General features: G+C 46.4%; 1 protein-coding gene across 1 annotated transcript in view; it reads left to right on the top strand.

The window, feature by feature from the left end:
* Positions 1-26,917, top strand: part of Polr1a (RNA polymerase I subunit A) — a 63,832-nt gene extending 36,915 nt beyond the window's left edge. The window contains exons 16-34 of the mRNA XM_090336562.1: positions 350-533; positions 3,335-3,417; positions 3,534-3,692; positions 5,133-5,231; positions 6,438-6,590; positions 8,285-8,367; positions 11,606-11,771; positions 12,524-12,745; positions 13,527-13,741; positions 14,050-14,217; positions 14,957-15,092; positions 15,519-15,676; positions 20,347-20,473; positions 21,831-21,941; positions 22,448-22,732; positions 23,659-23,859; positions 24,959-25,076; positions 25,533-25,697; positions 26,040-26,917. Of these exons, the coding sequence (XP_090192688.1) occupies positions 350-533; positions 3,335-3,417; positions 3,534-3,692; positions 5,133-5,231; positions 6,438-6,590; positions 8,285-8,367; positions 11,606-11,771; positions 12,524-12,745; positions 13,527-13,741; positions 14,050-14,217; positions 14,957-15,092; positions 15,519-15,676; positions 20,347-20,473; positions 21,831-21,941; positions 22,448-22,732; positions 23,659-23,859; positions 24,959-25,076; positions 25,533-25,697; positions 26,040-26,140 (2,934 nt within the window). The 3' untranslated portion in view covers positions 26,141-26,917. The remainder of the gene's footprint in view (positions 1-349; positions 534-3,334; positions 3,418-3,533; positions 3,693-5,132; positions 5,232-6,437; positions 6,591-8,284; positions 8,368-11,605; positions 11,772-12,523; positions 12,746-13,526; positions 13,742-14,049; positions 14,218-14,956; positions 15,093-15,518; positions 15,677-20,346; positions 20,474-21,830; positions 21,942-22,447; positions 22,733-23,658; positions 23,860-24,958; positions 25,077-25,532; positions 25,698-26,039) is intronic.
* The last annotated feature ends 333 nt before the right edge of the window (positions 26,918-27,250 follow it).

Consider the following 27,250-nt stretch of genomic DNA (forward strand, 5'->3'; position numbering starts at 1 on the left):
ACATATAATCATACTTAAGAGTGTGTGAGAGTATAGGCTCTGAGATGTGTAGTCCTTGAACAAACAAAAACCATTGGATAGTATGTATTCATTTCCTTTATTGAGAGAGGGAGGGAGGGAGAGAGAGAGAGAGAGAGAGAGAGAGAGAGAGAGAGAGAGAGAGAGAGAGAGAGAGAGAGAGAGAGAGAGAGAGTGAGTTTCCTAGTTGTATGTATTCCACTTTATTTCATGAAAAGTTTGAGGCAGGTCACAATAGAGAAAATACAGAGTGAGGTTACCAGATAGCTGAGGATTGCTAGCTTCCCCAGGTGTTACCTGCATCCGGCATTCATGGCCCTTCCCTGTGCAGGTGATCATCAGGAAAGGGGAGCTGCTCTGTGGAGTGCTGGACAAGGCTCACTATGGGAGCTCTGCCTACGGCCTAGTCCACTGCTGCTATGAGATCTACGGGGGTGAGACCAGTGGCAAGGTTCTCACCTGCCTGGCTCGTCTCTTTACCGCCTACCTTCAGCTCTACAGAGGCTTTACCTTGGGTGAGTTTGGGACTCATTTCCCCCAGCTTTGCTGACCTTTGTAAGGAACAACTAGATTCTTTCTTCAAGGATGTGTGTCTTGGCTCCCTCGCTGTGCTCCCTTCCTGACTCCTCACAATTGGAATTTCTTCCCTACTGTACACAGCAGTCTCTTCATCTGTGTCCCTATCCTCTTTCAACCCCATGCTTTATACTGCTTCCTTGTCCTTAAGCACACTCCTGTTCTCTCCTGCAAACTCCTGGAATTCCCTTGGCTCTCCACAAAGGGGCTTCCATGCTGTTAGAACAGCTCGAGTCTTTCCAGCATGTAGGTCGGGGTAGCACTTGGAGAAACACCACTGGGGCAGACACATTGGAGTGCCCCCAAGGAAGAGGGACTTCGAGGGCTTCCTTATTTGGTCCCTGGACATGACAGCATGCTGCTTTAGGAATCGGTTCTGATGTAGAAAACAAGTGTGCTGTTTCTCTCTGTGCTGGGTAGAATTGATTTTGGAAAATCTGCTGCAGGGCCCAACTGTGTATGTGGAACTGGTCTGGGCCCTTCTGCAGCAGTCCTGTGAGGATTCCCTAAACTACTGCACATTAAACCCTCACCACAGTGTGTGATGCCATGATAGTGTGAATACGTACGGACTGGTTCACATGCATACATTGCGTGAGTCCCACTGTGGGATCCCTAGGCCTACCACCATAGGAGTTCAGTCAGTGGCCTGCAGTAGGACTTGCATTACATATGTTATTATACTTACATTTCTGTAATATACTTAATTGTGGGGAAAAAACTTAAATGCAGACTTGAAGATAATTTGAAATCACTCAGCATCCACTGGTTAGAGATAACATTTCCCAGTGAAAATGTATTCAGAAAAGAACAAAATCCTTTATTTCATACTGTTTTGTAATCAATTCCTCCCACTATCATCATTCCCAAATTTATTTAAAAGTGCCCCTTGAGGTCAGCTATATAAATCTACATCCCAATATCTACTGATTATAGATTATTTCTTTTGGGTGGATGTTTATTATCTGTGGGGCATTGGTATGAGGTCCCCCAAAAGATCCCCAAATCCAAAATGTTCTCAAGTCCTTAAGAATGGTATAATAGTATGCGTATGCTATATGTAAATCTTCCATGCACTTTAAATCCTCCCTAAATTCTAATGCCTGTGCAGTATAAATGCTAGGCAAACCATTGCTAAATTACAGAAAGGACAAGGAAAAAAGTATACATGTTCAGTACAGAAGCAACTTTTTCTTTTTCATACATTTTTCGGTCACAGTTGGTTAAATCTATAGACGCAGAACCCATAGATAGGGAGGGTCAACTGTGCTGTAGTTTATTTTACCCATTCCTCTAATTAAGCAGATTTTTTGGCAAGTTTTCACATTATTACTGGGATGACTACCTTTGGATAAACACGTTGGCATGCATATCCAATTATTTTATTTTGGCACTGAAACTCTTCTTTCTATATCCTGATTCCTGTAATTGGCCTGATCTATGTGGGAACTACATAGTCATTCCTTGAGGATACTCAAAGAATGAGTGAAGACTAAGAACCTCACACTTGTCAAAGGTAAATTAGTTCCAAATGGCAATCTAGAAAAAGCACAAACATCTGCTAACTAGAAGCAGATGTTCAGAGCACTTTGAAAATGAGAAGTAGAGAATGACTCCATCACCATCTCATAGTCATGCTTGTACCTCTGTTTAACACATGGCATAGAAGGGAATTGCCTCTGAGTTGATGATCCAAATGCCACAAGGCCAAGAAAGGATACAAGGCCATGCTGGGAGTAAGACTCCAGGGAGTGTGGGTCAGCAAGACCAACCCCCAACCCTTCTTAGAAGATGGCATCATAGGCTGGGAGTTTGGCCTAGTGGTTAAAGTGCTTGCCTAGCATGCATGAAGACCTGGGTTCGATTCCTTGGTACCACATACATAGAAAAAAGCCGGAAGTGGTGCTGAGGCTCAAGTGGTAGAGTTCTAGCCTTCAGAAAGTCCAAGGACAGTGCTCAGGCCCTGAGCTCAAGCCCAGGACTGGCAAAAAAAAAAAAAGATGGCATCATTACAACACTCATTGTCATAGTCGTGGTTACTTCACAGAGGGAAGGCTTTTTTCCTCTTCTACTTACATGTAGCCTGATTTGGAGCATTGCAGATAATGTTTGCCTTTTGGACAATTCTATCAGTTGTTTGCCTCCCTTCTTAGCTCTTGATGGAGGAAATTTTGAGTACTCTTAGTGTATACAGTTTGTTAGAGGCATAGCAGTTCAGTAAAGTGATATTACTTTAAGTCTTTGAGCTAGGATAGTCTTCAAGCCACTTGGAGAGTTAATTCATCTCTCCTTGGCAATGCTAAAGAAACTACAAGTTGGTTCCTGTCGCTTAGTTTTGACATGACTGTAGGCCTCCATACCATAAACCACGTGGGTAGCGCTGTGATGTGTGGCTTCCATTAGCCCAAACTGGGGTGTTCTATTCTATCTCTAAATCCAGCTTTCCATCCAAACCCTCTTCATCTCTAGCCCTTTCCGCCCACATGGGTTTATGGGGTGAGCTCCACGTGGAGCCCGCCTGGGCTTACTTCCCACCTATGTAACCTTTGTGCCCTTAGTTTTTAATCACTTATAACATGGGAAATATAATCCTAAGATATGGGGGAAATTAATGGAATTGATACCAGCAGCAGCATTTTATTGCTTCCTATGCTCTATTGGGGACCTAAACCCCACCGAGTTTACATTCTGATGAAGTCAGACCTTGGTAGCAACTGAACTTTTCTGTTTCACTTCACAGATGTAGAAGACATTTTGGTTAAGCCAAAGGCAGATGTTAAGAGACAGCAAATCATTGAAGAATCCACTCACTGTGGACCCCGGGTAAGGAGGGGACAAGAAGTAGGGACCCGTTATATAGTCAAGTGTCCTGCAGAATGAAACCCACCTGCTTCTCATGTGACTTCAACCTCTGACCCACTGCTCTTTTCTTATTCTAGGCTGTCAGGGTTGCGTTAAACCTGCCAGAGGCTGCATCATGTGATGAGGTCCGTGGGAAATGGCAGGATGCCCATCTTGGCAAAGACCAGCGGGATTTTAACATGATTGATATGAAGTTCAAGGAGGAAGTGAACCATTACAGCAATGAGATTAACAAGGTTAACCTGTGGTGTATGCGCTTATCTACATCTTTTTGAATGCTAATTTTTTAATTACATTTTGATTCTCACCCAGGGAGCAGTTTGTCCCTTTAACAGCTGATTGGAGGGAGGGAGGGGGTGGATCATTTAGAATCCATCATTGTGAAGAGCCAAGGGGCTCATTCCCAAACCAGTTAGGGTGTAGAAAGGCCTTGTGTTAGTGCTGAAAGGGAATCTTTGTGGTTTTTCATCTTAAGTGTTTTTATTTAGAAGTTACTACACTAAAGGGAACTGAGGAAAGAAGTCTTTCCTATGGGGTCATTGCTGCTGGATAAGCAAAAAGAAGAGCCAAAACACCATGGTTGCACAGGCAGAGGAACGGAGTGAAGACCTGTCTTTGGTCCTGGTTGTGCTTCACACATGCTGTATAACCTCTAGCAAGTGATAGGATTGAGCTGTGCATTCACTGATTTTTGTGGTGTAAAAGTAGGGTGCGTGAGGTGCCTCATGGAGTTGCTAGGAATGAGCTCACGTGCACAGCACCGTTAGGCCTGTGGTAGCTGAGAAAGGGGAAGAGAATCTGCATGAACAAAACTATGACCTTGTTCTCTTTACCATCCTGTCCAAGAGCTGAGACTCCCAGTTTTATGGCTTAGAAGACTGGGCCTGGCCCTTACCCTGCCTCTTGGCCTTAGGGGCCTGACAGAGTAAAAGAAGCAAAACCAATGTTCAGCAAAAGTTAGAATTTTTCTGTGGCATCCTCTTCCTTTTGGCTGCTGAGAAGACTTTGTCCCTGAGACGTGTTCAAGGTGCCTTCCCAGCTTTGTGTAAGGATGAAGGCAGTGCCACTTCCTGGACTGAGGGTGCAAGAGGTGAGGGGCTGTCTTCAAAAGTATCTCAGCTCACCTCCTCCCACCCAGCCTGCCTCTCCTGTATTAGGTTGGGTCTCTGGGATCCCAGGCCTAAAAAAAAGCCTCATAGTCCTCTCATCATCTCTCCAGACTTTGCTTACTTCTTATTATAGAGGCAAGTGAAGATCTCCACCAACTGCTTGGTGGCATGCTGGTAAACATGGGTGTGGTGTGGGCATCGGTAATCTGCCTCTGAGGGGACCAGTTTGAAAGGGCATCACCTTTTCAGAATCACAAATTGGTTATGCTGGTCCCCTTTCCCTCTTCTCTCTCCCTTTTTGCTGCCCTTTGACCAGAAAAATGGAGCCTGTAGCTCTTGGAAAGATGTATGAGCACAGCATGAAGGCAGAGGACACCCATGTGACTTCTCTCTGTCTGTTCTAATTAAAGGATGAATGCCAGCCGAGGCTTTCCCTTACCTTAGATGGGTTTTGATCTGAAGTTCTAGATAAATATTCTGGCTTTATTGCTCCTATGTGTAATCTTTTGAACCTGGAATTTGAATAGAGGGTAAAGTTACTAACCAGTGTGCTGGTTTAATCCACAGGCATGCATGCCTTTTGGCCTACACAGACAGTTTCCAGAGAACAACCTACAGATGATGGTGCAATCTGGAGCCAAAGGTTCAACTGTGAACACAATGCAGGTTTGAACCAAAGTGGCATAGCCAATTTGCCAGGGTGGGGACTTGATAGCAAGAGACAAATCCTTTCTGATTTTAAAGGGATCTATATTCTGTATGAAAATGTACCACAAAAAGACAAAAAGCGTATAGAAATCAATACAGGTACTAACCACAGAGATGGAAAGATATAGGTAAAAATATGCAAGTATGATATGTTAGATATATGGAAATAGCTTAGAAATTTAAATGTTGTATTGCCTAGATTCATGTTATGTATGCACTCTCTATATGTAAAGTCTCAGTCTCAGCTGAGATCCTACACTGTTGCGTGATCTATTTCTTTCACTTAATATTATATTACGAACATTGTCTTGAAGATTGCTTCTTTTTAGCTTCAGGCAAGCCTGTTGTCACCTCAGATTTCCCCAATGCTATGGAGCCATTTTCACAAATTTTAGTTCCAGTTGTTTTATTGCTTTTTCAATCTTGATGAACTTGAAAGGGTCCTCAGGATCATTGTGGCCTAAATGATCCCAATGGGAGTGGGTGGCTGAGTGCACAGGAAGCCCACTGACTAAAGAGAAATGGAGACACATTGCTCTCTTCTCCTTGAACATTTACAGGTTGTGTTGAAGCAAATACCTAGATAGCTTGATTACTCTCTTGGATCTAGGATGACAAGATCACAACCAATTACTTTCCTACAGTCTTCTCTTTCACCCTGGGGAACCTCAAGCCTCTTACATGTATAATGTGATGATTTTGAAATATAGCTATTTTTCCAAACATCGTCCATTTCAACCTGCCCACTTGCGGAAATCCAGATCAGTTTTTTAAAAAAAAGCTAGGCATGGTGTCTCACTCCTCTAATCCTAGTTACTCAGGCTGAGATCTGAGGATTGTGGTTCAAAGCCAGCCCGGGCTGGCTGAGACTCTTATCTCTAATTAATCACTAGAAAACAGGGAGTGGGGCTATGGCTCAAGGGGTAGGACAGTAGCCTTGAGCTGAAAAGCTCAGGGACAGTGCCCAGGCCCAGAGTTCAAGCCCCATAACCCACATAAAAAAGAAAGCAAGCAAGCAAGCAAGAAGGAAAAAAAGAAAGAAAAAAAAGGAAATTTGTTTTGGGTTTTATTTTTTTAATCACAGATTCCCTAGTTTCAGTTTCACATGCCTACCACATATAGGATTCAAGAGTTAATCATTTATTTGGGTTTTCTTTTCCCCAGATCTCTTGCCTACTGGGTCAGATCGAGTTGGAAGGTCGGAGACCTCCACTGATGGCATCTGGCAAGTCATTGCCCTGCTTTGAGCCTTATGAATTCACCCCCAGAGCTGGCGGCTTTGTCACTGGAAGGTTTCTCACGGGTATTAGACCTCCGGTATGCGTGGTTTTTGTTTTTTTACCTTCTTCCCTATTTCTAGATTCAGTGATAGGTGATTTGTTACCCCATTGACAAATCTGTGCAAGAGTGAGCAAGTCACTTCCTTCTTGCCCACTAAGTCCTAGGGTCCCAAGAGGACAGCCGTGTAACATTCTCCATTGTAACAGCAGAGCTAGCACAGTGCTACCACTTGGTTGACACTCAGTGAATATTTGCTGGCAAATGAAAACATGAACAGAACTCTGCGACCTCTCTAGGCTAGTTCTTAGCTGAATGTGAAACAGCTGGAGAAGGGAATGTCACTCAACCAGTGTGTTTATGTTGTCATAAAGAGCATCATGGGATTTTACAAGGTCCCCTATTCTCTGGTCCCTCCCCTTCCCTGACCTTCATAGAGGGAGATTAATGCGTTATAGCAGGTACCTAGTTTTGCTTTCTCATGTGGAGTTCTCCCCTAGAAGAAGAGTTTCCCCTCACACTCATCAGAAATGGGTTATGAGTACACCTTCTCTGAAAGAGTAACCCTTGTGAGCAGCTCACTAAGCCTGCATTGTATAAGTCTGAGTATTAATTGTTTTAATGCTACTACCCCTCAGCAGCCTTCTCCATTATCTCATATGGACTCTCCAGTGGCCACTCATGGCCTGTGGTAAGGAATGGTGATAGGTTGAGGTAGAGCAGAATTTTCTAAATTCTGATTGTGCCTCTAATGGATGAGCAAGTCATTGGAGTATATAGTGACCAGCAGTCCTTTATATAATGAAACGGAGAAGAATGATAAAGCAAGCCTCAGATTTTTCCTACCCTGTTAAGAATGGGATAGTATCATAAAGTTTTAGTTTGAGTTTTATATCTTTTTCATGTGTGTGACTATATTTCCATGTATATATATGCATTTACTAATTATGATGGTGAATGTATTTTTCCATATATTTTTATTGTAATTAATAGAAGGGTTACATTATATTCACCAGATAGAAGGTATATTACTTCACAAACATTGATACTCTTTCTCATGTCTTGGTCCCCATTTTCCTCTCCCCACCCCTGCCCCTCATCTTGTTTTCCCTCCTTCCCTATCCGATTTCAAATAACCAAATAAGAATATATACAGTATATCAGATAGCAAGGTGAAATACCGTAACAATATGAGATAACCAAGGGATAGCAAAAGAGATGAGAGATAACATAGTAGGTAAATATATTCTTATTGTAGAATGCTTACTCATTGCAATTGTAATAATAGGACATATAATCTTAATCTGAGGCAGGAAGATCACAGGGAAATATAGCATGACTGTTAAAGATTTTGGAAAGTTTCTTTTGCCACTGGTTTGGATTGTTTGTTTGTTTCTTGACCCTGACTGTTGCAAATGGAATGTAAGTATGGGTCAGGGCACAGTGCCACTGGTCTTTGGAAATGGGGTGTGGAGGATGGTCCTAAGGATGGCACATATGGATGCAGAGAGGCACCTGATTCCTGTAGATGGGAACTGTTACTTCTGATGCACTGTCCCTCCTCCTCAGGCAACTTAAGATAGCAGAAGTAACTGAGGCCATTGGAGCCTTCAAAGGCAAGGATCTAGGACCTGGAAGGAAAAGGTTATTGGTTAGGAAAGGCTGCTTGGGGTGTTAGCCTGAATAGTCCTGCAAAAAGTGCTCACTGTACCTTTTGTACCTCTCTCCCACAGGAGTTCTTCTTTCACTGCATGGCAGGGCGAGAGGGCCTGGTGGACACTGCTGTGAAAACCAGCCGCTCTGGCTATCTCCAAAGGTAAAACCCCAGTCTACCTCTGTTCCATGGGATTGCTGTCCTAGAGTTGTGTGCCTGTTACCTCCCCTCTCCCCTCTCTCTCTTTTTTGCCAGTCCTGGGGCTTGAACTCAGAGCATGAGCACTGTCCTTGGGCTTTCTCAAGGCTAGTGCTCTACCACTTGGGCCACAGCTTTTCCTAGGTATGTGGTAACCAAGGAATCAAACCCAGGGCTTTATGCATGCTAGGTGAGCACTGTAGGCCAAACTCCTAGCCCTAGTTACCTCTCACTCAAGATCTTTGATTTTTTTTTTTTTTTTTCCTTTTTGCCAGGCCTGGGCATTGTCCTTGGGCTTTCTCAAGGCTAGAGCTTTACCACTTAAGCCACAGCACCACTTCTGGCTTTTTCTGCATATGTGGAATCAAGCCTAGAGCTTTGTGCATGTGAGGCAAGCACTCTACCACTAGGCTATGCTCCTGGCCATCTTTGAGAAGCTGAGATTACTAGCACAAGCCACCAGTACCCCAACCCCATCAAGGTTTTAACATTTTTTAAAAAGAAATCAAAATGGGCCAGGAGCATAGCGCTAAGATTGGCACAGACTCACAAAAACTATCCTGATAGATGCCCAAGATAGAAAACAGAAGGTATTGATTCATTGTGCAACACCAGTAGAGTACACGCTCAGAGATGAACACCTCACCTTATGTTCTCCAGATTTACCATCCCCTTGGGGTGCTGTATGGGGAAAGATCTTTAGCAGTGGAGACTCTACCCTGTGTCTGAAAGTTTCAGAAGCTTGGAATAGTGTAGTGAATTTTAGGCCTGGGGCCTTGCCTGTGATTTTTGTAATCACTAACCTTTAGTCACAGGTATCACTGTGGGACTCTCCAACTTAGCCTTGCTTGTTTCCTTTCTTTTCTGGCAAGAAAGGAAGCAAGCAACCATGTAACTCACTTTATTGGGTGGATATGGGGGAATAGAGGCCTAAACCTGATCAAGGCCTGACTCCAGGAAGACCAGTTGGATAGGCAACAAATCTCTGAATTCCAGTTTTCCTCTTCTTAGGGTGCAGTTTGGAAGGTTTGATCCTGGGAACTTTGGTTATGGTTCTTCCTGAGCCCAGAGAGCCTGTGGTGTTAGAAATGACAGTAGGTGGCCTTTGGCCTTCCTAAATACAGAATCATGAATGAAGAGGGAGCAGCAGTATCAACCTTGACTCCTGAAGGACAGAAACATCTTTGTGTTTTTTTGCCAGTCCTGGGCTTGAGCTCAGGGCCTGAGCACTGTCCTTGGACTTTCTCAAGGATAGAGCTCTACCACTTGAGCCTCAGCACCACTTCTGGCTTTTTTTTTTCTATGTATGTGGTGCTGAGGAATTGAACCTGGGTCTTCGTGCATGCTAGGCAAGCACTCTACCACTAGGCCAAAGTCCTGGCCCGGACAAAACATCTAAAGAACTCTATATTTTATTAGTTTGTAAGGAACCCAAGCTTGTCAAACTTGGCTTGTCCTAAGAGGAAGTAGCACACAGAGATTGCCTAAACTTGCCTTTTAATCTATTAATGCTAAGTGTAAATTTAAGCTTTTAGGGAATTGCTTATGTTTTATAGAAAGTGGAAGTTCTGATGGTCATGCAAAAGAAATGATGGTGGGAAAGGATGGAAATGGTGTACATCCCTTTGCCTTGAGTCTGCCTTTGAGTTACATCCTCCAAGAACTCTAATGACTATGGAGCAGAGTTAGGTGGACACCACTCCATTTCTTCCCTCAGCATTCTACCTGTTGGTTCCAGCTTTGTCCTGTTTCAAATTCAGATTTACTAAACCTGCATACCAAACCTGCTGTGGTGTCTTCCCCTCTGAGTCCTATGGTATTGGGTGGAAAGGGCTAGAATGGGGTCAAGAAACACCCCAATGGCCCCTTGGTGAGGATCCCATGTGCAGACTGGCAGTGCTCTTCAGCCAGGGCCAGCTCCTGTCCTGCCCCAGGCCTGGATCACACAGCTAGTTACCTTCTAGGAACAAAGTCGTTTTTTATTTTTTTGTTTTTTTGGGTTTTTTGCCAGTCCTAAGGCTTGAATTCAGGATCTGGGCACTATACCTGAGCTTCTTTTTCTCAGAGCTAGCACTCTACCACTTGACCCACAGCACCACTTTCAGCTTTTTCCAGGGGTCCATGCATGCTAGGCAAGCAGTCTATCACTAGGCCACATTCCTAGCCTACAAAGTCTTTTAAAAATACTTGTAGTGGGGCTGGGAGTTTGGCCTAGTGATTGAGTGCTTGCCTAGCATGCACAAAGACCTAGGTTCGACTCCTCAGTACCACATACATAGAAAAAAGCCAAACATGGTGCTGTGGCTCAAGTGGTAGAGCTCTAGACTTGAGAAGGTCCAAGGACAGTGTTCAGGTCCTGAGCTCAAGCCCAGGACTGGCAAAACACACACACACACACACACACACACACACACACACACACACACACAAAAAAAAATACAGTATACAAAAAATTGAGGAAACAAATGTCAGAAGGTCTAGGGGTGGGAGAATGCCTGTGTTAGGTAGGAGTCTCCAAGCCCCATTGAATCAGGATGAACAGGATGATGTCAAGAGTTCTGATTGAAACAAAAGAGTGGCAGCCATTGGTGCAAAGGCACAGACATCTGCAGGATCCACCTGCAGTGCATAGCTTCAGAGAGCCTGAGTCAGAGTAGCCCTGACTAGAAAGTAGGAGGCTGCCTCCAATGATAGAGTGGAAAGGAAGAAGTGGATGTGGAGAAGCCATGAGACTGGTGATTGAAATGCAAGAACATTTCAGGACTGAGTGACCCAGTTGGTAGATAGCGAAGTGTTGTGAAGGAAAGAGAAGTTATAAGAAGGTGTTACTTAGGGAGACACATCAGAGGCCCTTAGAGATGAGTTCTGAAGCTCAAGGGAGAAACTTGATGCAGCCATGATGGGCTGTAAGACTGAAGAGACACTGGTGTTTGAGGTGGAAGGGAGGTGAATATTCACAACCATCCTTTCCAGGCCCTGGGAGCTGCAACTGGACCAGATAGGCCTCTTGGTCTCATCTGGAGATCCACCAGTCTAAGGAATGCTGGGGCTCAGACCCTGGGATACCAGAACTCTGGTCTGTCCTGGAGTTTCATTTGTTTGCAAAACAGAGTCCCCTTTTCCTTGTACTACCTGCTTCCCATGATAGCCTTCCTGAGAGGTGTATGCCTGGTGGGCATTGAGCCAGTGGCCTCCTTCTTAGGTGTATCATCAAGCACTTGGAAGGCCTGGTTGTCCAGTATGATCTGACAGTTCGTGACAGCGATGGCAGTGTGGTGCAGTTCCTCTATGGGGAAGATGGCCTGGACATCCCCAAGACCCAGTTCCTGCAGCCCAAGCAGTTTCCCTTCCTGGCCAGCAACTATGAGGTAATACCAACCCCCGTCCATGCAGCAGGCCTCTATCCCAGCCACAATCCTCTGAGTACCCTGATCTCAAGCCCCTGGATCTGTACAGTTATGAAAAAATTGAAAGAGTGGAAAGGGTTTGTAAAGCACCTACCAGTGTCTTAAGATACTTGACAATTTCACAGCTGCTCTGTGGACTGATGAGTTGAAGTGATGGTAGAGCTTGAGCACTTCTGGAGTAACAGTTTTTGTTTAGGGGCACTTGCTATGTGATGGTTCCTAACCAAAGTGCACAAAGTACTCAGTTCATTCTCACCACAACTGTGGGAGGTGGCAGCACATTTTTATAGCTGAGGCAGCTTAATATTGCAGCTGAAGTAACCAGCTGGTGAGAGGCATTGCCACCGTTTGAACCTGATACATGTTCATGATGTTCTTGCTGCCTTGAGGCTTGGTAGTGACCATCTCCACTGACAGAACTTTCAGGTTCTCTCCCTTCTGGAGCTTGTCCTTGAATTTTGGCCATCCTCTTTGGTGTCTTCTTTCTTCCGAAATCTCCTTTCTATTCTAGAGGGGCTTATCCCCTCAGACTACCAGCTCCTTCAGCTCCTTCATCTGATCTGTACAGCAAGAATGCTGATCACCAGTACTCAGTTTTTGAGATGTATTGTGAAGACTACTCCCAAGCCCCTAGGTCCCATGAGGTTGTTCAGTGTGATGTCTATCATGTCCTCATATCTCATCTTGGATGTGTGTGTGTGTGGTTTATTTAGGTGATAATGAAATCAAAGCATCTCCATGAAGTCTTGTCCAGGGCAGATCCTCAGAAAGCTCTCCGTCACTTCAAAGCCATTAAAAAATGGCACAACAAGCACCCCACTGCCCAGCTAAGAAAAGGTGCCTTCCTGAATTATTCCCAGAAGATTCAGGCAGCTGTGAAAGCCCTGAACCTTGAGGGCAAGAACCAGAATGGCCGCAGCCCAGAAACTCAACAGGTGATGGTATCCCTGGTCTCTGGCATGTTCAAGCCTCAGGCAGGGTTTGAAAGATGCAGAATTGTTCCCTCATACAGGGTCGGGTATTGGAATCAGTTAGGATACCACTGGTGTTCAAGCAAGACTATAAGAAGGAGACCATAATGATGGGGATAGAGTTTGGAGGCAATCAGGCTGAATGGCTTCGGAGTTTCTCATCACCCTTGGCATGAAGGGTCAGGGACAATAGACTGGGATAGGGTATGTAATCAAAGGCAGAGCCCTCAGTAGAGATCCCATTAGAAAGAAATTGCCTCTGCTGCTAGGGTCAACTAGAAGTAGAGGATCTTTTTCAGTCATTTTCTCTCAGTACAGTATGTGTGAAGGGCCTGGATCTGAGGCTAACAGGGACCTAACAGTCATTTCACTTATAGTGACTGTCTTGGTTGGGCCATGAAGCTCTAGCTGTATCTTTATCCTAACACAATCATTACAGTATTCCATTTGACTCCAGAAGGATCCCAGTTGTATCCTCATGCAAATTATGTAGCTCCTCCATGTATACTTAGATGGACCAAGATAAGGAGTAGCCATCTTGCTCAACAGTTTCCCCTTCCCCGTTTACATTGTTGTGTTGTTTTTCACCTTGTGGTAGCTGGGTTTCTTTCTGTTTTAGTTTTTAGTCCTCTTCTCTTATCCAAACCAGTGCTTTTGAGCTGCCTCATGCCATTGATTTCCCCAGGAGAGCACTCCTGGTAGCTAGTTTCCCATGGAACTGACACTCATCTTTCCCTCCATTCAGATGTTACAGATGTGGTATGAGTTAGATGAGCAAAGCCGGCGGAAATACCAGAAGAAAGCAGCCTCTTGTCCAGACCCCAGTCTGTCTGTGTGGCGCCCAGACATCTACTTTGCATCCGTCTCAGAAACATTTGAAAAGAAATTGGATGACTACAGTCAAGAATGGGCAGCTGAAGCAGACAAGAATTACATGAAGTCAGAGCTCTCTCTCGACAGGTGATGTCACTGATTTGTAGCATGGCAAGTATGGAGGCAACCCTCTCAAGCCTACAGCCTACTCCAGAAGAAGAGGGCAGCCTCCAGAGTTGAGCCACCAGCAGGAGGGAGGGATGCGAGACAGTAGGAAGTACTTTGTAAGTCTTGTGGATGCTGGGGCAGATGAGAACAGATGAGAGGGATCATTTGCCTAGGAGAAGCCAGTCTGGGAAGAGGCAGGAAGGGAGGGTTTGGGTTTCTAGTTTCAGATGACTTGATGGAAGTCTTCTACCTGCTCTTGACCTCCCATTGCCCCCTACCCTCTCCAGGCTGAGAACCTTGCTGCAGCTAAAGTGGCAGCGCTCACTGTGTGACCCAGGAGAGGCCGTGGGCCTGCTGGCCGCCCAGAGCATTGGAGAGCCCTCCACACAGATGACTCTGAACACCTTCCACTTCGCAGGCAGAGGCGAGATGAATGTCACCCTGGGTATTCCAAGGTGCGAGATGGGCAGAGTGCATGGATGGGTCTGCCCTGGCTCTTCTGGGAAAGGAGTCATCTGATGGGGGACGGGGGCAGGTGGGAATGAGATTAGGATGCATCAAAATGTGTATCCGTGTTGAAATTTGCCATCTGACTGGTTTCTGTGGCCAAATCAGTGCTTAAGATTTCTGTTTATTCCCTTGTCAACTCCAATATTAGAATATTTATAGACTGCATTTTAAAAGGCCCCAACTTCCCAATCAGTCCACCTGGCTACTCAGCTCCAGGGTCACCATTCCTATGGCTATCGCCCTTTAGGTGCATGTATCTTGCTGCAATGTGATCATTGCTGGGCATAAAAAGTGTAGACTGAGGTCCATGGCAATCATTCTGTGATCTGTAACTTTCTGGAAGTTGGATTCTTGACTTCTCAACTGTGATGTGCCCTCCTGTGGACTACAGGAGGGTAGGCCCACCGTGAGCTGGCTGAGCTTATGGGCAGATCTGACTTGCTCTGTATCGTAGTTATTGTTTACTCCTTAGGAAGCAAGAACTCATGAGCCAGCACTCCAGGGAGAAATCAGACAAGGAAAGTCTGTGTCCCATGAGGCAGATCTGATTCATAACCTTCCCTTGTGAGATCCCAAGGCTTTTTACATCCCAGAAGAACTCTGATTTATTTAGAAGAGGCTTCAGGTGAATAGATTCCCTAATCTGGTTACTTCTTACAATGATGTGCCCTTATTCTGTGACAGGTTGAGAGAGATTCTCATGGTGGCTAGTGCCAACATCAAGACACCCATGATGAGTGTCCCTGTTTTCAACACCAAGAAAGCCCTAAAGAAAGTGAAGAGCCTGAAGAAGCAGCTCACCAGGGTGTGCCTAGGGGAGGTAACTATCTCTTGTGTCTGGGCAGGATACTTAGTACAAGCAGGCTACTGTGTTCTCTCATCTCTGCAGAACAGACTTAACAGGTCAGACCCTTGGTTTAAATTCCTACTAGGGAGAAAAAGGGTAAGGGATGGATGAAGAGCCGTTTAAGATAACCATTAGTTCTGCAGCATCTCCATGTGCCTAAAAAGTATAGTAAGAATGCTTCTTGGGTTGGCTTACTGGCATTTCTTTGCAGGAGACACAGGAAGGATACTCTGGAGATGGCTTTTACACCGTGGGCCCCCATCCTGCTTCCCCAAGGATTCATGCAGGCACATTTCACTAGCTGCTGTCCTTTCAAGCCCTTGGTTTCCTACAGTCTGTTTGTAGTGCAGTCTCTGGGGATGTGGATGAGTCATGTTTTCTGTGCTTCTCTCATTCTAGGTGTTGCAGAAAGTTGATGTCCAGGAGTCCTTCTGCATGGGGGAAAAACAGAACAAATTCCGGGTGTATGAGTTGAGGTTTGAGTTCCTGCCGCATGCGTATTACCAACAAGAGAAGTGCCTGAGACCTGAGGACATCCTGCATTTCATGGAAACAAGGTCAGAATTTTAGCCATATTTGTCATTTACTTTGGCCCATAGATTACTCCTGGCCCCAGAGCTCCAGGAGATGGTGCACGTTTTCCCGGTAAGCCCTGCATGAGAAGTATTTAGGAACTGCTGGCCCTGCAGCCTAATCCAGAAACCCCACCCTGATCTGGCTTGTGGGTAGGAATTAATTAGCCACACATTATTCTTCCCTTGGGTTGATAGCTCAAGATATCTCCTTTTAAGGTGGAAGTGTTAAGATGTGAAAGTGTGTTTACATTGAAAAGAAGGAAGTCCAACAACAGTGGTGCCCCTGAAATGTCAGCAATGGGATGTAATTCTAGGCAGTGTAATGAGATTCATGGTACATTTACAGGTTTTCAATAATGAACAGGGTCATACTGCTTTTAAACCCTGGTATTATAACCGAGGTTGCCTGTAGCTTCCTACATAGACATTCTGGTTCCTATCTGGTGACTTTATTTTTCTCTGAAGTTCAGGCTACATTTAGGCAGTTGAAAAGCAAAGGCTATAAATGCTAAGTGCACAGGGTCAGGAGGGTGGACTCCTTATGACTAGGGCAAGCAGAAAAGGGCCAAAAGAGTACTTCTGACTCACCCACTGGCCTTAATGGTAGCAAATTCGAAAGGCTGCAGAACCCAGGAGATAGAGTCCAGGGAAGTGGGCAGGAAGGATCCGGTCTCAAGGGCTAGGTTTTTACTGTGCAGAGAGAGACATGAGTCAGGATGGCTATATCTTCTGAATTAAAACAAAGTGCTGGGAGTTTGGTCTAGTGGTAGTGCTTCCTTAGCATACACAAAGACCCGGGTTCAATTCCTCCGTACCACATGCATAGAAGAAAGCCGGAAGTTGTACTGAGGCTCAAGTGATAGAGCTCTAGCCTTGAGAAAGTCCAAAGACAGTGCTCAGGCCATGAGCCTAGGACTGGAAAAAACAACAATAAGAAGGAAAAACATGCCTTCTTTTTTTCTTTCTCTTTTCCTTCCTTCATTTCTTTCACTTTTTTTTTTTTTTTAACCAGTCCCGGGGATTAAACTCAAGGCCCAGGCACTGTCCCTGAGCTTTCTGTGTTCACGACTAGCACTCTGCCACTTGAGCCACGGCTCCATTTCTGCCTTTTATGGCTCACACCTGTAATCCTAGCTACTCAGGAGACTGAGGTCTGAGGATCCCAGTTCGAGACCAGCCTGGGCACTAAAGAATAAGAGACTCTTAACTCCAGTTAACTAGAAAATCAGAAGTAGTGCTGTGGCTCCGAGGGTAGGGCGGTATCCTTGAGCTGTAGGACTCAGGGACAGCGCCCAGACTCAGAGTTCAAGCTCCACGACTGACCAAAAAAAAAAAAAAGAATCTCACACTTTCCTGCCTGGACTAGCTTTGAACTGTGATCTTCAGATTTGCCTCCTGAGTAGCTGGATTACAGGTGTGAGCCATGGTGCCTGGTTCTTATAAGAAGTGTTCTAATTTTTAAATACTTGCAACTAATTCATGAACTTTTTAAAAGCCTAGTAAGCAAAAGAAAACGTATCTGTAGCCACAACTGAATCCCAGGCCATTGAGCACTGTCTGTAATCTAGACCAGCTCCCGGGTCTTCCCAAAGCTGCTGAGATGTGGAGAATTGGCAGCAGAGAAGAAAAAAAAAATTTCTCTTCCTTCATCCATCTCACAGCTGCACTAAGCCACCAAAGTTGATCACTGGGGCAGGTGAGAACAGGAGAGAGGCCAAAAACTATTGTCTCCTGATCCTCTGTTTCCCTGCCAACCCTCTGAACAGATGCCTTTTAAGGGTAGAAGAGTTTGGATTCAAATTAAGCCCTTTATACAGGGGACCTTCCCTAGGTGGATCTTCTTCGGATGATAAAAAGCTTATTGCTAGCTGGGCCTTGGGGAGAACCTGTATCATCACCTGCCTAGGTTAGGAAGATTTGTTCCATCAGGTGCTCCATGTGCTCTGGAGCACTGGGCACAGTGACAGAGAGCCATGGGAGCTCCAGCCTGCCAGCTCGTAATTAAGAGGAGCAAGTGCAACGGATGTTGTGCTAGCCTGGCAGCCCTCTTCTGAGAAGTGGGACTTAGGATCACATGACCTCTTGAGAATGATGGAGAGTGGATCAAGTCCCTGGCCTGGCCCATTTCTCTTCACCTGAGGCTTCAAAGATAGGCCAATCTGTGATTAGAGTTCACTTACTGACATTACCTCATGGAACTGAAAATACTAAATCACTTTTTAAACTTTCTTCCTGATAAATGACAGCCCTGGCTTGTTCCCAACAGTGAAGTACTTTTGCATCTCTGAGTTGTGTTTATTATACACTTCAAAAGCTGGGATAAATAGGCCTTGTGCAGTCATTTCCGGTAGGGATAGTCTTAGTGGCTTCAGCAGCAGGGCTCTGAGGTCTCAGACAAGATGAAAGTTGGAGCAGACTGTGAACTAGGCTGTGGGTTTGAACTCCCCTTATCAGGCCTGGCAGTAACCACTTTAAGACCTGAGAGCCCAAAAGAAATGGAAGGAGGTTGGGAATGTGCCACTGTCCCCCTAGAGTGGTTTGTCCTTTACCCCATTTCCCTATCCCATTTCCCCCTCCCTTCTCTCTCCACCACCTTCTTCCCTTTCTTCTCTCCCGGTTAAGGAGAGACTTTTGAGTCACGTGGATTACAGAGAAGCAGGACAGGGGTGCCAGATGAAGGTGTCCATAAGCATGGCAGTCCCCCATGGCTGTACGGGCACCCATCACTTTAAATATTTGTGTGAATTATCTATAAGATACGGTGGGATAGTGAGTTGAAAGAGCATTGAGTAGAAGAAGCAGGAGAAAAGTAGATTTGGGCCTTCAGTTCTGGCCTGAGACCGACCCCATTGCTGTCTCTGTAGTTAGAATATGTGTGAATCTGACTCTAAAAGCAGCAGATGGTGATGATTTGCCTGGCATTTTCAGAAACCGTCAAGAGTCATCTTCTCAGCTTGTAATTATTTATGTGGGAGGGGAGGTTCTTCTGCCACCATCTCCCTTGTTCTTAGCAAGATCACAGAAGGGAAAACACTAGCGCAATACTGATCGGTTTCCCACATGCGGATCAGCTTTTGTCATTCTACCTTCTTCCAATTCTCACCATTTCTGGCCACGAAAAGATGTGGGGAAGGTAGGTAAGATTCTGGCTGGTGATCAGAGGAGTCTTCATGGAGAAATTTTATCTACATGTTGACCCAGCCTTGAAGGACAGGTACCCAGCAGGCGAACGGGTTGGGGGAATTGCAGGCAGACCAGGCCTGAGCAAAACCTAAAGGACGCTTGGAGATGGGAGGGCGTGGCAAATGAGGCCAAGGGCAGTTGTGAATGTTGGAGTAGGGCCTCAGAGAGGAGGTGTTGCCACACATTGACAGAGAAGGGACCTGATGAAATAGAGCAAGTGCTTCATCTCTGCTTAGGTACAATGGGGATGTGAATCTGGGCCTATCCTTTCAAAAATGTTTCTCTTGTCCCTCTCTTCTTCCCAGTTCTATCTTTCTAAAGTCAAGACTTGCTTCTTCGTATCTGACTCTCTCCTCCGCCCACCCCCATTTGTGTCTCCAAAGCCTGGAGAGCCTCTCAGTTGTCACTGGGCATCATTTTTCTGACAAATGCCAAAACCTTAACAAAACTATGTACCTATTTTTAAAAAATCTTAAAAAACAAAACAAAAAATCTTGAGTGAGGTTGCTATTCCTTTGTTTACAACATAACAGTAAACATTTGATCTGCCTGCTCTTTAAATTCAGACTAAACTTGAGAGTGAGGAAACTGACCCTGTGTTACCCCACAGGACCCAGGATGATTGGAGGAAGGGAGGGAGAGAAGGAGGGAGGGAGCTAGCTCGTGGACCCTAATACTTTCTACTTTGGTGTGCTCTTACAGCCCAATGAAGAAACAAGAGTTACCTTGCAACAGGGAGAGGGCAGGGTGAGGCCCCAAGGACCCTTAAAAATGAACAATTGAGGAAGAAGGGGCCAAGGATGGTCCCCCAGATTCTTATGTTGAAGTAGGTCTTTTGGAATCAGTTTGTTTCTAACTAGTGGACGGGATTTATTGATAAAGTTAGTTGTTGATGCCTTTTGATACTCTGATGAGTGTTGTCAGTCTTCATTCCTTCATCTAATTGTCAGGGCTCCCACACCAGGAACAGAGGCAGCACCACTTTCTGGAGCTACTATAGGTGGTGAGCAGGAAAAAGTCTTGGACCCAGGTTGGATTCTCTTTTCCTACAGTGGAATCTGCCATCTTGGTTAGAGATAGACACCATATACTTACCCAGCTAGGCCCTGGGAAAGGTAGCAGGTATATAGGGTCATTTTTATATTCAAACAGGATTATGTAAAACATGTGAATACTCATGTTTTCCAGATGAGTGAGTTAACACTCAGGAAGTTGTTAATCATGTTCAGACCCATACTGTCAAGGGGTAACAACAGAGATCTAGACCAGGCCTATCTGTCTGTGGTACTGCTCTTCTGATGTGACAAATTCCACTCAGAAACAAGAGAGGGAAGCAAGTAGGTATAAGAGGCTGGCCTCTGTCCTGTGTATTCATCTCCTGTGGGAATCTCTCATCATCCGGCCCTCAGGGAGGAGAGGACTAGACACATGGATACTGATGTGGCTTGTGTGGCTTTCTTCTCACCTAGATTCTTTAAACTCCTGATGGAATCCATCAGAAAGAAGAGTAGTAAAGAATCAACCTTCAGAAGTGTGAACACACGAAGAGCTACACAGAAGGATCTCGATAATGCTGAGGAGTCAGGGAGGGGTCGGGTGAGTGAGTCCTGAGGGCCTCCCAGGCGCTGCACAGAGATAGAACTATGTAGGATGTATGTAGTCTTCTTTGTATAGAAGCCCTCATGGCTATTCTTAGTGCTCCAGAAGCTCCTTCATAGTGTCAGCCTGTCTTTCCAATTGCTTCATTCAGCATTTATCTGCTGCTCTCATTGAGACACTGGCAGGGACCAGACAGCTATTTTAAAAAAAAGTTACTGGGCGCCAGTGCCTCATGACTGTAATCTGCTCTTAAGAAGGCTGAGATCTAATTCAAAGCCAGCCTAGGCAATTTTAAAAGTCTGTAAGACTCTTTACCTCCAATTAACCACCAGGAAAGCCAGAAGTGGAGTGGAAGTGTGGTTCAAGTGGTAGAGTGCTAACTGTGAGTTCGAGCTTCAGGACTGAGTGCCAAAAAACCAAAACAACAACACTAGACAAGTTGAAACTTCGTATGAAAAGTAAAGGAGCAGGAGGAGGCAGTCACCACTGGTAAAGGAGTCTGTGAATAGTGATTCCCCTTCTGTCATCATATCAGGCCAGACCTGAGGGGGGTGTGGTAGAACTTTCCAAGGATGAGCAGCAGTGGACTGTACCACGGTGAGCCTGCTGAAGTAGGGCACCATGTAGACTGATACTCTCCTAGCTGGCTACGTGGTCACTTCTCTCTGGACCTGTCTCTTCCTCCTCAGTGAAGGGTTGGCCTAGACCACAATTATCTCTGCAAACCAGTCTAGTCTTAATTCTTAATTCACTCAGAAGGAAAAGAGTCAAAGTCAGGAGAAAGAAGGTGTAACTGTTTGGTTTTTTAAATATTTAGTATTCTACCAAGATAAACCCCTCTTCATTCCTACTGCAGTGGGACTGATTAAAAATATTTAGAACTCTATTTTTTACCATCTTTTTTTAATGACTTGGTGAATTCCAGTATTTTTTTTTCTCTTGATGGTGCTGGGCATCAAATCTAAGGCCTCTTTATACATGCTAAACAAGCATTCTACCACTGAATCATATCCTTAGCCCACAGCTTCCTCTCCTTTTTAGTGTTTAAACATGAGATACTTTATAAGTGGTTCATATAAAAGGGAAGACTGAAGTTTTGAAAAGACTTACATTCAAGGGCTGGATAGAGTGGGTCCTGGCTGGGTTAGGGGATTGATAGAAGGTGATTAATGCAAGGGTAGTAGATGGACAGTTTGGTAGGAGATGTAGGTGAGATAATGATGGCTAGATGGGGGCTAGTGAGTAAGTGAGTGGATGGATGGATGGATGGATGGATGGGTTGGCAGTAGATAAATGGATTCATTAAGCACTAGATATTGGAACTACCCATTTTCTTCCTGTCTTCAAACCACAGGGAGAACAGGAAGGTGACGATGAAGAAGAGGGGAACATTGTGGATGCAGAGGCTGATGAAGGGGATGCTGATGCCTCTGACACTAAACGCAAGGAGAAGCAAGAGGAAGAGGTAGGGGGACTCGGTTAGACTTGAAGGGGTTGGGACCATGCTTGAGGGGGTTCTGCTTTAACACAAGCTGCCTGCTGGGAACCCACAAGAAATCTGAAGCCAGGGCTGCCCTTCATATCTGGCTAACCTTGAATTTGAATCAGACACAAGGTCCCAGAGAAACTTCTGGCAAGACTTCAAGCTGCCTTCTATTTCTACAATGAAAATATGATACCCTTTATCCTTCTTCCAAGCCAGTCCCTTATTCTTATCATCTCTGCAAGGAAGAAAGAGGGAATGCACAGGTTGAGTGGGTGAGCCAGGACAGCTGTAGAGGGATACTTCTCCTCCAAGGGGCCACAGAAATGTCAGGGTAAAAGGTGGCTGTCCCAGGTGAGAGGCTCGAAGTAGGAAGGCCAGAACAGAGAAGCTAAGAGTGTGGGGACCAAGCCAGGCATAGTCTCTGCAGTGGCGCTAGTTCCACAAGGTCTGCCCCTGAGTGACAGCCTAAATTCCCTTCCTGCCAGGTGGATTATGAGAGTGAGGAAGAAGAAGAGAAGGAAAAGGAAGAGGAGGAGGAGGAGGACATCCAAGAAGAAGAGACCATCCATGGTGAAGGTGCCCATCAGGCCCATGGTCCAGATGAGGAGATGGGCTCAGGCCTGGAAGAAGACTTGCCCCAGAAACCTCCCCGCCACCGCCGGGGACCCCAGGGAGCTGAGGCTGTGCAGCGCCGGCTCCAAGCTGTACGTGAGACTCATTCATTCATTGAAGACTACCAGTATGACACAGAAGAGGAACTGTGGTGCCAGGTCAGTGGCCACAATAACAAGGGGCTATTCCAGCCCACTAGTGCCCACTCCTGCTGTGGAGCTCCCTGACTGCTGGGACTGAGACCACCATGTTCTCCATGCCTGCTTTCCCCATGTGCAGGCCTCTGGGAGTGGCTGCTGTGTGTGTGTGTGTGTCTGTGTCTGTGTCTGCACATGCAGGCTAGTCTTGGGGCTTGAATTCAGGGCCTACGTATTGTTCTTAAGCTTCTCTGCTCAAGGCTAGCGCTCTACCACTTGAGCCACAGCCACCTTTTTGGTGATTTGTCGAAGATAAGAGGTAAGAGTCTCATGGGCTTTTCCAAACCATAATCCTCAGATCTCAGCCTCCTGAGTAGCTAGGATTATAGGCATGAGCTATTGGTACTCAAGTGGTTTAAATCCTAGGTCCCTTTCAGAATCTGGTAATAGCTATAGACCCTCTTCCACACATGTTACCCTCAAACCCCTGGTGAGTTAGTTCCCTCTGAATCTCATTTCCTAGGCCTTGTAGGTACTTTCATCTGTATCTCCTCAGTTAACCCTCAAATCATAAACACTTAACAAACATCATGGTGGTGGAGGCTTGGTTCTTGCCAACATGTAGGAACCTGCCGTCCTCCCACACACACCCCCGGTCCGCATTCTGGAGATTGTATGGTTTCCTGAGGAAATAGTTCAGATGCCTTGACATTATAGAGAACTAACCCTTATCTTCCTTGGATCAGTTTGGTGATTACCAAACGGTAATATAGATAACAGGACTCACCAACAGGATCCCAGGCACAGAAAACCTGTACTGTGGTTTTTGGCTGTTGAAATGACAGGACCATGTAGCGTGGTTGTGAATTCACCCAGGTTCGGGTCCCCAGCCGGCAGGCTCTGTCCCGTTCCCGGGGCTGGGAATACCCTCTTGCCTCCTCCTCTAGGTAACGATGAAGCTTCCTCTGATGAAGATCAACTTTGACATGAGCTCCCTGGTTGTGTCCCTGGCCCACAGTGCAATTGTTTACACAACCAAGGGCATCACTCGTTGCCTCCTGAATGAAACAACCAACAGAGAGAATGAGAAGGAGCTTGTGCTCAACACGGAGGGAATCAACCTCCCGGAGCTGTTCAAATACGCTGAGGTGCGTGTTATTCTCTAGTGTACCTGCTGGCCTGGCCTCCTGTTATCTCTGGACACAGCCCCTAGGAGCTGAGCCTCCAGCAGTTGATGGAACCCCTCCTAAACTTTACATGCTCCAGACCAAGGTTGTCTACCCTTTAGGGATCCATAATGTCTGTTAGTCTGTTTAGGCTTCCAGTATAAAAGCCAGCTGAACTTTAACCCAGAGTGTCCTAGACACATTGGAGTATAATTCTTGCCCTTGAAATGAAGACCTTCCTAAGCCAGAGTTATAAGGAATGAGTTGCCACACTGCTGCCCTGGATGCTGCTCACTATCTGCTAAAGGAGACCCCAGCCCCAACTCAGTGTTCCTGCCGGACGCTCTGAAGCCTTTTGCCCCTGTCTGTCCTCTTGCCAGGACATCTGGTCTTCCCTCTGAGGTTCTCAGTGCTCGAGAGCAAGGGTCTCCTCACAGGACACTCAGGAACTTGGGCCCCCCTGACTTTTACTCCCTTAGCCTCACACACTTGTGTCCCTACCTTCAACTTCCCTGAGCCTTTCACCAAGAGCTTTCTCAAGCCTATGAGCAGGAATGAGCCCATCCTTCCTGAGCGCCAGCCTTCTGTCTCCACAAGGCATGCATGAATTCTCAATGTACACCAGGCAGGCTCCTTGTCTCCTCTTGCCTCCTGTGGAACATGGCTGTGGCCAGGGAAATGTCCTCTCCAGCCATAGTGTACAGTTCAGTTACATTCTCTTCATTATTATAAAGGAATAATGAAGGCTGGGGACGTAGCTCAGTGGAATAGTGCTTGCCTGGCACGTTCAAGGCCCTGGGTTCTGTCCCTAATACAGGCTAAAACAATGAATTGTAATGAACAAGGAATTACTTTGTTTTTAACGAATCTGAGTGACTTTTAGTATCTAGTGGCAGCAAAAGAGACCCGAGGGTTTGGCCAATGTGTGCTCAGCGTTTTCCCAGTAATTTCTCCTCTCCCTGGCTGAGCCCCTTTCTGCACTTGATCATCAGCTGTTTTCAGCTGCCAGGCATAGGCAGGGAGTGGCAGGTGGGAGAGCCTTAGGCCCCACTCTCAAGTCAGTCCCTATGCCTCTGCCCAGGTGCTGGACCTGCGCCGCCTCTACTCCAATGACATCCATGCCATGGCCAACACTTATGGCATCGAGGCCGCACTGCGGGTGATCGAGAAAGAGATCAAGGATGTGTTTGCTGTGTATGGTAAGAGGAGCCCTGGATTGTGGCTGGTATGAGTCTTGCATCAAGGCAGGAACTGGGACACAGGTGCCAGTGAGTATGTTGGCAGGAGACTGCAGTCTCTGAGATCCCCTAAGAGGAAACATGGCAGTGGCAGCCTTGTCTCCATGGCAGCTGGTCTCTTCCAGGAAGCTCCCCTTTGATGACTTGGCCCCATTTTGCCTTCAGGATTCCAAATCCTCAGTGAACACAACAAGACTAGAACTCGCTTCCTGTGCGGCTGGGTGGCAGTGGGAAGCAGGGAGGTTCTCAGGCAAGACATGTGTCACAGTACTGGATCAGGACATAATAGAACTGGGAAGCAGCCTCGGGTCTGAGCCCAGGCACTCACTTGGGGAGCCTGGCAGATGTCTGGTGATACTCCCAGCTTATCCCCTTGCCCCTGCTTACTCCTTTCTGATATTGTGACCTCCGTTACAGGCATTGCCGTCGATCCTCGCCATCTCTCCTTGGTCGCCGATTATATGTGTTTTGAGGGTGTTTACAAGCCACTGAACCGCTTTGGGATCCGGTCCAGCTCCTCTCCTCTGCAGCAGATGACATTTGAAACCAGCTTCCAGTTTCTGAAGCAGGCCACCATGATGGGTCAGTATGGGACAGATGCCTAGGCCTTCCCGCTCCCGACTCTGCCCTGGGCAAATAGCCCAGCTCACAGGGCATTATCCACAGCACCTTCATGCTAGTGAGAGCCTAAGTAAGGCTTGGCAGCAGATGGAAACACTGCCTCTGCATTGGGGGCTGGAGGAGCGGGAGGATTCCCCTATTTCAAATGAAGAAGTAACCCTGTAGTGAATAATAGTCTCAAGAACTCAGGACCGGTTCCCAGAGCCTCCCTCCAGTGCTACCATACCACCTCAGCACTGAGTCACCAGTCCCCTCACATCACCCCTCCCTCCACCCCTGACATAGGCCATTTGTCTCTTGCAGGATCCCACGATGAGCTAAGGTCCCCTTCAGCCTGCCTTGTGGTGGGGAAGGTCGTCAAGGGGGGAACAGGCCTGTTTGAACTCAAGCAACCCCTGAGATAGTTGCCCAGCCCTGAAGATCTGGGTCCCAGCTAGTTGGCGTGGCGCGTGAGTGGACTGGACTCCGAGGTAGTTGACAGTGCCCTTCCAGAGCACCTCAGTGACCTTGGCTTCTGGGCTAGGCTGGCACTGTGCCATCCTCGCCCTCCATACCTCCAGGATCCTCCATGCCTTTCAGAGATAGCCAGGTCTTCGCTTATGCTGCAGGAGGAGCAAGGAAGGACAAGAAGTCCCACAGCTGTTTACCAGAAGGACCAAGGCTGCAAGTATTTTGATGACCCAGGCACCAGGGAAGTGAGATCTCTTTAGCTGTGAGTGGCCAGTGACTTTAGGTGGGCTTCTGAGGAGCAGAAACATGAAACCCGCTGCACCTTCTCACTCTAGCCAAATCCTCAGGGTCCTCACCAGGCTTCTTTCCTAGGCTAAGGGAAGGGAAGCGTAATGCCTGCTGCTGTGTTGCTTTGTGTCCTATCAGACTGGCTCCAACGTAGGAGCCATCTCTCCCGGGCCCTGGCAGCTCACTCCCTCAAAAGAAACCCCAGGCTCCCCCTGGGTCTACTGGGCCAAGTTGTCTGGCTTTCCTGATCTTGCTCTCAACTTGGCACCAAGCCTGTGGCTTCCCTGAAGGCCCTGCACTGTCGGGGATCCTCCAGGCACCCTCTCCCTGCAGCACAGAGAAGACTTGGACAGAGACTTTGTAAAACCAGAGCTCTTTCTATTTTTGTCTGCTGTTATTTCAGTTCAGGCTGAGTAATAAACATTGCTAGAACTGTTAGGAAGAGAAAAAAAAATACTATGAGTTTTTACTTTTTCCCTTGGTTTGTGGTTTCTGCGTTGAGAGTTTAGAACCCAAGACTAGGATTTTCTTGGCAGAATCAGATCTTGGGTCCCTCTGCCTGCTTTTGTCTAATGATGTGATGTTTGATCTCAGCCTCTATTAACTTTCTACCTCTCACTCTCACCTGTCCCTGGGTATTCCCTTCTAGCTCCTGCCCTGGAGTCAAAAGCATAAGACAAGAATTCCGTGGGAAGGAGCTATTCTAGTACTGCTGGGGTGGCTTCAGCTGGGGCTGAAGTTAAAGGCAGCCTATGCCATAGGAAGGCAGTAGGCTA

Source organism: Megascapheus bottae, chromosome 7, assembly GCF_031878675.1.
Source record: "Megascapheus bottae isolate mThoBot1 chromosome 7, mThoBot2.hap1, whole genome shotgun sequence".
Lineage (NCBI taxonomy): Eukaryota > Metazoa > Chordata > Mammalia > Rodentia > Geomyidae > Megascapheus > Megascapheus bottae.